This window comes from Lolium rigidum, chromosome 2 (assembly GCF_022539505.1).
Source record: "Lolium rigidum isolate FL_2022 chromosome 2, APGP_CSIRO_Lrig_0.1, whole genome shotgun sequence".
Lineage (NCBI taxonomy): Eukaryota > Viridiplantae > Streptophyta > Magnoliopsida > Poales > Poaceae > Lolium > Lolium rigidum.
Genome location: NC_061509.1, coordinates 151,955,814 through 151,967,093, shown reverse-complemented (window position 1 = coordinate 151,967,093; position 11,280 = coordinate 151,955,814). Strand labels below are relative to the sequence as shown.

The following is an 11,280-nucleotide window of genomic DNA, read 5'->3' as shown; positions in this document are numbered from 1 at the left end:
GCTGCTGTTATTTCACTATCGTTACTGCTATAAAACTGTTACTACTGATAAACTCTTGCGAGCAAGTCTGTTTCTAGGTGCAGCTGAATTGACAACTCCGCTGTTAAGGATTTCAAGTATTCTTTGTCTCCCCTTGTGTCGAATCAATAAATTGGGTTTTACTTCCCTCGAAGACTATTGCGATCCCCTATACTTGTGGGTTATCACCGCCCTTATTGCCGCAATGGCCGAAGCTGAAGCGGGGAAGATCAAGGTCAACAGAGAGAATAACCCGCTGACACTAGCTCTCGGGAATCCTGAACACCCAGGACGTACACGAGGCAAAGACGCCATTCCGTGGAAGGAAGGGTTTCCCCAGGACAATGACTCGTATAGTTACAAAAGCCGTAAGAGAAAGACGGGCCGGGATGCAGATCGTCTGGGGAACTTGGAAAGGGAACTATTTGATGTGAAGCAGATGGTGCGTGAAGCACTAGCAACAGGAAGATCGGCAGTGCCACATGAACATCATGCAGCGGATGTCGAAAGCCAGCAGCGGAGAAGCAGCGTAGCTTCCACGGAGGTCCCGGCTGGTGCTAATGCACCGATGATCGATGGTGCACCGGGGCCTCGCTACCCCGTGGACGATGTACAGGACATTATGAAAGAATGTGAGCAGCATCAGCCAATGAGGAACATTTCCTTCAAGGTGGTAATCGGCACCGATTTACCGTGTAGACTTGGAGCACTCCACCACAACAATCCCATTGCAGCTGGCTATGATCGTGTCACGGTGGATGACATAGTCGAAGGGTATGAGGACCTGCAGATTGACTATGCTACACCCGTATGGGATGTGAGACTTCGAGATGTCAAGCGTCAAATCATTCTATGGCAAAAGAAGTACATCAAGTTTCCAGGCTCGACGCCAAGGCGACCGGCCCCGAGGAATCACCCAAGTCCACCCTCCTCCGGTGGTGGTGCTCCACCTAAACCTCCTTCACGTCACCCAACACCGCCCCCCAATCCACCTCCGACGGGTAAACTAACACCGCCGCCCAGTCCACCTCCGGTGGGTAACCCGATGCTGCCACCTAGTCCACCTCTGGCGAAGAAGCAGAATCAGGGGGTTAAGGAGGATAGCAAGGTAACCCCCTCCTGGAATATTAACCCGGAGCCTTATGTACCAAAGACCACAAGGGTACCAACGTCATCACTGAAGCCTCTTCTCCCGAGACCTTGGGAAGTTAGTGTCGAGGAAAACGAAGCGGCTGCGGCTGCTCAGTATGAGAAATGGAAGGCGGAAGTCAAGGTGAAAAAAGAGCCTAAGCCCAAGCCGGTATATACTGAGAAGCAAAAGAAGTGGGCTAAGGAGTTTTTAACGACACCGCCCCAATTTCGGCAGAATCTGCTAGACGACTATGGACATGAATTTCTTAGGCAAGAATCATTGCTGAAGGAAAAACTCTTGACGAAGGAAAAAGACTTGTCGGAGAAGAAAAAATGCGGGAAACAAGTTTCCCAGCTCGGGGCATAGAAAAAACAATCGGTCCCCCGCTCATAGTGGAAGCCGCTCCTTCCGGTACGTCCTTCAGAGCCGATATGGATAAGGACATGGAACTATTGAACTCCGCTATCCTAGCAGCTGCTAGAGCACAACAAATGACTGCAGCCAAAGAAAGAGCGACCGAGTTCGGTATGACTCTTCGTGCATTGTTAGGCCTTGAGGATGCGCCAATAAGAGAGGTAGCATTTACATATGGGCCGAAGGGGCCTCTCGTTGAGCCTTCACAGGAAGCGAGTCTACCAACACAAATACGAAATCTGCTCCTCTGGTACCAGGATGATTTCATAAAAAATAAGGCCGACAAAGAATATATTTTTGCGAAAGTTAGAGAGGAGCATCACTTCAAACATTACTTTATACAAATTCATATGAGTGAATTATTCCATGTGTTCAATCTGAGCGAGCTCAACAAATCTCTCATGAGTTGCTACATTCTGTAAGTGTTTTATTTCTATAATTAAATCTCTACCTCATCTCGTTCATTACCTGCACTATATTATCCTAACTATATTCTTGTGTACGCTATTATGCAGAATGAAGCTTGGGGAATGCAAAAAAAAGAACATTTATGATGTTGGGTTCATTGACCCACAAATCATTAATGGACATGTGTTACAAAATCACCCCCAAGACGTGGAGAGTGACATGTACATGTTTCTTAAAAACCAGGAACTCAAAAGTGACATTCTATTTCCTTAACATTTTGGCTGAGTGTTTCTGTCTTGTACACATTCTTTTTTGTTTACTCCATGTTATGTGTAATCGATGAGTTATGCATGATTATGCATGACGTGTCCGCAGGTTCCACTGGATTCTGCTAATAATTTAAGTTGACAACTCCAGAGTTGAAATCATGGACTCTCTGAATATGAACCCAAAGCATTGGTGCGACATAACAACAATGTTGCAAAAGTAATTATTTTCAATCATTTGTGCATTATATCGGCCTCTTTCGTTTATTTCCTGATATCAAGTAATTAATAACTCACTTGTTCATTTTCTTTCCCCTGCACGGGTTTGGAAACAGTTCATAAAGAATATAACTGGTGAATTCAAAGAGAGGTGCTAACATTTAGAAGGTTAGCTAATGTTCCAAGGCAGCCAAAGGGGACCAATCTATGTAGATACTACGTTTGTGAGTTCATCCGGACATACACATCAACTTGCGGGTATATGACTTGCGGGAGAAGTTAATCCAGAAGCTTGCTTTCAACCAATTCAAGAGGAATTTGCAGGATTTCTGGTGAGGGGGGTCCTACATCCTAATGGACAACACTATTTCGAGGAAGAAGAACTTCTAATGCCGTAAATTTAATTAAACAGTTGTATATGGAAACTTGTTTGAAATTGTATATATGGTCAAGAGATTGAATATTATATATTCCTCTCTTGAATTCTTTTTGTTTGAAATTTCAAGCTTGTTTGAAATCGTATATTCATATGCATCAACGTGTAACGTGTATATACTAGCGTAGGATATGTGTCCTAAAACTTCTTTGAAATTAAAATAAAACACAAAATGAAATATAAAAAATGGAAACACACCAAAGTAAAACCAGATTTAAGGTTTAAACCCTAAACCAGCAGAGACCAAACGGGACTAAAGGGTGCACCAGCCCCAGCTCCTAGCCAGCTCACATCTGGGACTAAAGCCTCTTATGAACCGGGACTAAAGACCATTTTTCTACTAGTGTTTCCTTCTTCCATACTTCCTACACCGACGGGTCCTGACCACACCTTAGATCTATGGACTGAATGACTGATCATGCACCTAGCTTTCTGCTCACTGATTAGTGGATTCCACTGCCGCACTTCTCACTGCCGGCCACTGGCCATCAGCCTCGAATCCTGATCGCAGACATCACTACTCGACTCTTCCATCGTACCATTTCCCTGGACCAATTAACCCTTGTTCACTCGAAGCATAAAGCTTCACGCCTGATGCTGATACGGTGGATTCTTCTCTTAGGGTGCGTTTGGTAGGCTGCATCCCCCTTGGCTCGCATCAGGCCAGCAATTTTTGGCCTGTTTGGATGCCTGGGCCGAGGCGCGTTGTTGCATCGCACGGTTCTCAAAGCACCCCCCCCCCGGGCCAGGCCCTGGAGGAACGCCCGGAATAGCAGTTTCACCGGGGCCAGGCCCGTTGCGGCCAGAAGGATGCACCCGTGGGGAAGGGAGGTGGAAACGCCGCGTCCCTTCGGGAACACGCGCCATAATTACTGTCACCGCTCCCCTCTCCTTCCTCTCACTCGCGACCGCACTCTCACCTCCCCCAAACTATCACATCACCCGGTGGTTCCCCTCCCGCCGACCAATCCGACGCACCACCGCACGGAGGAGCACCGGTACCGGAGGAGGAGACATCGGCGACCAGCACCGCGACATTGGCCGCAACCTTCTTCGCAGTCTTCATCGGCATCTCGAGGTCGCTCATCCTCGGTTGGAACAATGGCAGTAACAACCTCTCCTTCTCACCCTCGTACTCGTTCTGCCAGAACATGCCATTCTCGGGCATTTGCGATGACATGCACATTATATCTGCTAGCGTTTCCATTAGGATAGCGTTCGGATTGATGTTTGCAAGGTGTTCATCCCCATTTCTTGCTGATCTTGTCCAATTCTTGCTTTTCACGGTGTGGATTTTCTTAGATCTGTTACTCTAATAACGGATTATGGTAGATCCTTTCTAGATCGGGCTATCGATTGTTGAAACTGGAAGATCTTGCTGTGCATGCAAAAAGGGGAAGGGTTTTTTGTGCTGGGGTTTACCATGTTGTGCGAAAGATTAAGCTAAGTTGCGCTAGTTTGTTCAGACGCAAGAGGAGTGGGAGGACTTGAAGAAGGAAGTTGTTATGCTCAAGAATCTGCAGAAAACACAAGCACAAGTGATGAGGGCTAAGAAACAGGAATGAGAGGCAGAAAAAAGGCTTCGGGGGCTGAGAAGAGAAAGCTAGAGTATGACATATACGATCTGCTTCAAGTGAAGTTTGCAATCAAGGACAAGCTCAAGAGAATCAGGGCTACTTGTGACGAGTGATGAATGTGTTGTAGATGTACTGTAGGAGAATTTGTAATGTGGCCTAAGTAGAATTTGTAATGTACCCTAAGTACCACTCGTAATGTACTCAATTTGATCATCTACTTGTGTTGTTTCTTGATTAAACTAGGCCAATGATTATAACCTGGGATCATAGTATGAGGAGATGATTGAACAGAACCTATGGCATGACTTAACATGACCATGCCATTGGTTATGTTCAGACATCTCCGACATATGTCCTCATTGTATGAGACCTCTGATACCCTGCTTTGCATGTTTTTACTTCTTCAGTTCTTCATCGGCCAATGATTCAACTATGGCACAACGGCAGGCAGGGTGCTGCCCTCAAACTTAGTTATGTGTGCCATATTACTGGCACGCTAGACTTAGTTTGGAAACAGTCTCTCTGCCTGCCATGTGACCCTACATATGAGGCCTCGTTTTGGTATCTGGTGCATTGGCTAATGATTCAACAAAGGAACAATGGAAGGCTAGGTTGTGGCCTCAAATTTAGTCATGTGTGCCACTGTCGTAGCACACTACAGTTAGTTTGTGGCCACTCCCTATGCCTATCCTGTGAGAAAATGTACGAGGCCTTACTAATATTATGAATGTCTGTTTTTATCTTAACTACTTGTGAGCAGGCACACCTCTAATTGCTTGTGTTCTTCTGGCAGACTGAGAAGATCATGCTTGGGTCACCTGCTGAGGTTCCCGGAGAGGGACCGGCGAAGAAACATCGTGGAAGGCCTGCAAAGGTCGGCCACTTCCACGAGGAGGCAGAGCCGGACCACTTCCTCGAAATCATCTTGAAGCCCACCGTCGGCCGGCTCATGATCCCTAAAGCTTTCGTCAAGTGGTTTGGAGAAATTCCTTCCAACATCATCGTCGCCACCAACACCGGATGCAACTGGAGGATTACTACGAGGAGAGAAGGCAATGACACATTCATCGACCAGGGATGGATGGCCTTCGCCGTCACCCATCAGCTCAAGGTAGGCCAGTTCCTCACCTTCAGAAAGGTTTCCTCCTTGGAGTACAGTGTGGTCATTTTAGACCACACCTGCACTGAGGTGGTGAGCAGGTACCCGTACCATGGCGATGACACCAGATGTGTCGTCTCCGAGCATCATGTCTGAAGCTAACCTGGTACCATGTCGTCTCTACTTCATGTTTGTGTCTAGTGTGTTGAACTATGATCTTGTCTGCCGTGTCCAGAACTATGATCGCGTTTGTAAAATGGTGTGTAGTGAACTTGTGTCGTCTATGATCAGTGCTAAAAGTTCTTCGCCGTCTATGATTGTGTTCTTGCTTGTGTTGTTGACCGCTGATAAACTCACCACTGAAGGAAAGATGTAAGTAGAAGCGGATTATGGGTTGCAACCAAACAACAGGGGCGCCGTTCTGAGCTGCTACAAGGCCTAAAAACCGACCTAGCAAACGGGCAGAGCCCAAATCTCCACGGAGCCAAAAAAAATCTATGTGCAAGCCACCAAACAAAGTCTTGAACGCGCAGGGGCTCCTTCCCGCTGCGCCAGTGGTGCAGGAATTAGCTACAGACAACCAAACGCGGCCTTAGTGTCTGGGTAAACACCAACCACCATGCATGCATCCACGCAGAAACCTCAACCCCATAGATAAAACCCTGTCATCCTTTTTCATTCCATTCCGTTTGCTGTCCCCTCTCGACTCCACGGCTCATCGTCACCAACAAAAAGGAGCCCGATCGATAGAGAAACAAGTGCAAATTGCGGTTTCGATCAGCTTCTGCTCGTACTACTACTACCCATCGTCATGTGGGATTCAGACCGACGCGCGCCTTTGCGAGAAAGAAGGGGCTCGATCGCGCAAAAGCAGGCGCACCGAGTTAGAGATAAGCATGTCGTAGATGTGCTGGTCTGGTCTGGCTTCGTTTCCCTAGTTTCCTTAGCCGTGTGTGAGATCATCGACGGACCTCTTTCTTTCGAGCCGAAAGCCCGCGATTATGTTTTTAAATCGGCGAAAGCGGTCAAGAAAGGTCGTCGTGTAACCTTTGGTACGACGCATGTGCAACGAGAATTTGGAGTCTTCCTCGTCTCAATTGCGTGTGTATATTCATTCTAATCCTTAACTATCAAATCAAACAGAAAGAAAAGTACACCAGTCAGTGCTTTTCTCCGTCAGTCCGTCCTGGACATAGTTCTGAATATAAACGCAGAAGAAGATACACATTACCAAGGAGGCGTACATGATAACTTTAAGTAAAGCTCCTAGATGCGCCATATAAATTTGCTTTAATAGTGTGTGGCCGTCCTAGTGCTACTGCGCTATGCAAGTCCACGTTGAATACTACTAGAGTAGGTTATTTTCTCCCTCCCTGAATAAATGTACATTTTGGACAAGTTAAATAAACTTTATTAAATTTGATCAACTTTCCAGGAAAGTATATCACGATTTGTCACACTAGATTAGTATCACTAGACCCATCTTGGAATGTGGTTTCATGATATAGTAATTTAATGTCACATATCTTTCTAATATTTGTTTAAAGAATCGGTCAAATTTGATAAATTTTACTTGACCAAAAGCCAAATGTACACTTATTTGCGGACGGATGGAACATGTTTTTGTTCTGCTTTAGAAATAATAAAGTCAAATGGTCGAACCGATACAAATTAATAAGGGAACCCTCTTACAATGCAGATCAACAGAGGAAGACCCAAACTTGCCACCGACGACATCAGAGTTCGGTCGAGATGAACCGCAGGTTTTCACCCAAAGACCAAACGTGGATAATGTAACCATTACGGCGCCCACGAGAGGGTCACGATAAATGTATGCATCGAAGTCGTTGGCGCCATAGCGCTGAGATTTTGCTCGGAAAAACTATCATACCATGCTTGGTATTCCAATGTCCCCTAGCCTGGCCTCCAAAAAAAGATATGGGAGCTGTCTTTGTTGAGCCGCCACCAACACCAGGATCACCCCCGCCCGCTCCTCGCCATCTACATGGCCAAAAAAAGGGACCTGCACCACATCAACGCCGCTCTCCGCAGAGACACACGCGTAGTCTACCTCCCAGGGTCATCGCCCCAGTGTCCACGACCTCGCGTTCGAAAAGATAGACACCACCATAACATGGACAATAGCATAGACAGGGGGAGGCCGACACGAGAAGGCCAGCACTCGGTGGCAGAGGGGCAACTAGCTAGGCAACAATGACACCTCCCACGATAGAATCACATGTAAATTTTCTTGATAATCATGATATATTTATAGTAGCGGATAATATATGGTAGAGATCTATGAGCTATATCAAAAAATGATTATAAAATAAAATTAAAAACAAATGAGAACATTTTTGAGATCTTCGAACTCTTTCTTTTCCCAAGATACAATCTTGTACTTTTGTAAAGGTAGCAAAAAAAAATAACGTAGATGCCACATCACAAACATGTAAATAGAATGAGGGTTCTCCCGTAATTTTGAGCAGTAGTGCTCAATCTACTTGCACGATGCAGACAGTAAAGTAATCAACCAACATCGACAAGAGTAGCCCAACATAGGTAATTTTTAGAGAGAAGCAACCGAACGTCCTAGTCAATGTCTCTTGCAACTGATAGGATGAATCACCATTGTTGGGAAGATGAGCCGGGATAGATATTGCGAGAACAATCCTTCTTGCTGCAAACATGAGAACAAATATAAACGCAATCTCGTTAAGAAAGATGTGAAGGATCATACCTAGATAAAAATAATCTTCTAAAATCACCATTGACGTCAAGAAAGAGATCTCGTGATCGAACGAAAGATCGAAGATCACTTATTATAGACGATGCCATCTCAATTAATGCAGGGGCCAAGAAGAATATAATCTATTAAAAACACAACCTTTATATAAAATTTCAGTCATAGATCGGCTTCTCCATCCCTTTCGACGCTAGCAAGGCCAGCCAAAGGAGGGAAACCGATGTATGGTGTAGACGGAGATGGAAGTGAACCCGTGGCTAGGTTTTCTTAGACAGACATGGAAGGTATGTAAGCATAGCCAGTCCGATAGAGAGGCGGCTAGTTTTTCTGATCAACATGTATGCCGAACATATATTCATTCTTTGATTCCAATACTCCCTCCAGCCCAAATAAATTGGTGCGGCCTTGCCATAGTCATATGCCATGTCAAGTACTCACTTCAGTAGCATTCATTTCATGTCTCATTTTTTCGCAAAAAAAACGAAAGGTTTCATGTCTCATTTCTTTCAAATTCCAAAATTCTACCACTACTCATTGTACATGTAAAAAAGGAAGCAAGAATTCACGTCAAAAAAAAAGGAAGCAAGAATTTACGTGTATGCTACATTGTTACTGGTGGTTACTGCCGTGCCTGCACACAGCCTCGAGCGCGTTGGCATGCGACGCCGAGAACGCAGCCATGGCCTGGAAGACCGCAGGTAGCGTCCCTTGGACGCCGGTCACCGCCGCAGCCCTTGTCCCGTCGATAGCCTTGGCGTGCCTCCTCATCTCGTCCTCCAGCATCCTCCGGCACACGGCGATCTCCTCCTTGCGGCGCGCCACCTCGTTGCGCGCGTCGTGCACCTGCATCCTGTCGTGGTCCCTCCAGTGTCTCCCGCCGCGGTTCCACATGGAGAACCCCGCCGGCACGTACGAGTCGTAGTAGCTGCTCTCAACCTGCCGCAGCATCCGGGACTTGCGGTCGAGCTCGCGGGAGTACCGCCGGACCCGGCGCGCCACCCGGAGCTCGTCGCTCTGGTGCGCGTAGAGCGCGTGGGTGGAGCCGGCGAAGTTCTTGATCGACTTGAGCACCTCGGCGCAGTGCACGCGGTCGAGCACCTTCCCCCACCGATCGACGAATTCCGCGAACTCCGCTGCAACGGGGGAGGATGGTGCCTGCTGGGCGCCGTTGATCGGCGCCAGCGTGAGCTTGAGCCAGCCGTGCAGGGCGTGGACGTACTCGCGCTGGTGCTTGGCGACGTGGCCCAGGGCCGCGCACCAGGCCGACATGGCGGCCTCGAGCGCGCGCGTGGCCTCGTGGTGGATCTCCGTGGTCGGATCCATGGACGTCCGGCTGCTAAGCCCGCGCAGCTGCTGCGCGATCAGGCACTGCGCCTCGTGGTGCTGCCGTATCGCCTTCCACATGTCGCGCGTGGCGTGGCAGAGCCCGAGCACCTGGCGCGCGAGGTGGGTGTCCCGGAGCCCGGAGATGGCGGTGGAGCTCGCGTCCACGGCCTGGGAGGCGGTGTCGAGCTGCGCGCGCGCCCTGTCCCACGAGGCCTTGAGCTTCTGGATGTCCACGTTGATCTTCCTGCTGTACTCCTGGTCCCGCAGCTGCGTAAGCTTCTTGTCGTGGCGGAGCTGCAGCCGCTCCCGCTCCTTGACCTCCCGGTACAGCTTCTTCTCCCACGCCATGAGCTGCTGCAAGGTGGAGCTATGCCGCCGGCCGCCGTGCATGCTGTCGATGCGGTCGTGCGAAACCGACGGCGCCGACAGGCAGCAGAGCGCGCCCAAGAAGCTGGTGGATCCACCTGCAGGAAGGAATATTCAAAACATGCCACGCTATTGCATTGGACTATGAATGGAGATGTGGAGAAGTGCACGTGAGATTCTCGTCAGTGCGTGGCTTACCATGGTACCCGGCGTTGCTGGCCTCGAGCAGGCTTGACACCGCGTCGCCGGCGACGCTAACCTTGACGAAGTACTCCTCCAACCCCGCCGCCACCTCCGCGAGGCTCCGGTGCCTCACCGCCGTCCGCAGCTCCTCTCCGCCTTGATTATCCCGGCGAGCGGTTTCAACCGGCGCCTCGGCGGCAACGACACCGTCCTGCTCCTGCCGCTCGCGCTGCTGCTGCTGTTGCTCGATGGAGCGGAGGAGCGGCGGCGGCGTGGAGGGCACCACGACGGGGCGGTGCACGAGCACGGCGGGCGGGGTGTGGTCGGACACGGGGAGCGGCTCGCCGACCGCGAAGCGGGTGAGGGTGGAGGCCACGAGGGCGAGCGACTTGAGGTACCCGGCGTGCGAGGCGGCGAGCTGGCGGCGCAGCCGCACGGCCTCCCTCATGAGCCGGAGCCGCTCCCTGCACCGCTTCGTGTGCTCGCGCGCCGCCGCGCGGCTGGCGTCCCCCTGGCGCGACCACGCCAGTCCCATTGGTGGTGTTCGGTTACTTCGCGAGCAAGGTAGCAAGCAGTTGCTGTGGAGGTGGCTCGATCGACGCGAGACTGGCTAGCTTATTATAAGCGGCGAACGCACACTGGTGATGGCGCGTTGCTGATTATGAACACAACACAGTGTGGATGGAGGTCGAGCAAGAAAGGTACTAATGGGAAAGCTGGGTAGAAGAATGATAGGAAAGTGGTCGGAAAAAAGGAGCGCTCGTTTCGCTTATGAAGATGTATTTCGAAGCTCTGGTTGGTGCACTTCAGATGGAGATCGGGGTGTGCATTCCAGGCATCCACTATGCTACTACCTTTTAGTTGCCAACGTCCCCTTGTTGATCTGAAGGGAGTAACAATTCCAGGGCAGAAAATATATCCGGCATCGGTGAGGTAGAACTTACCCTTGGAATTGTGAGGCCACAAGATCTCTCCAAGATATTAGCAAATATCTGATCCATCCCATCCATCAAACGCATATGTGAACTTCATGTCATAATTAACAGCCGCAAGCATTTTTTGGATGGTGTAGTGTTTTCTCCTCCTCTAT

General features: G+C 49.2%; 1 protein-coding gene across 1 annotated transcript; it reads right to left on the bottom strand.

Moving 5' to 3' along the window:
• Positions 1-8,696: 8,696 nt before the first annotated feature.
• Positions 8,697-10,725, bottom strand: LOC124690230 (protein ROLLING AND ERECT LEAF 2-like). Its single transcript, XM_047223642.1, has 2 exons — positions 10,206-10,725; positions 8,697-10,105 (listed from the first exon to the last, which is right to left on the bottom strand). The coding sequence occupies exons 1-2, from the start codon at positions 10,723-10,725 to the stop codon at positions 8,925-8,927; spliced, it is 1,701 nt and encodes a 566-aa protein (XP_047079598.1). The 3' UTR covers positions 8,697-8,924.
• Positions 10,726-11,280: the final 555 nt, after the last annotated feature.

What these genes read in the sequence shown, in the direction of transcription:
- LOC124690230 (XM_047223642.1), bottom strand. Translation starts at nt 10,725, where the DNA reads ATGGGACTGGCGTGGTCGCGCCAGGGGGACGCCAGCCGCGCGGCGGCG. An exon ending in CAGCAACGCCGGGTACCATG is followed by an intron (nt 10,106 to 10,205) that starts GTAAGCCACGCA and finishes TCCTTCCTGCAG; the next exon opens with GTGGATCCACCAGCTTCTTG.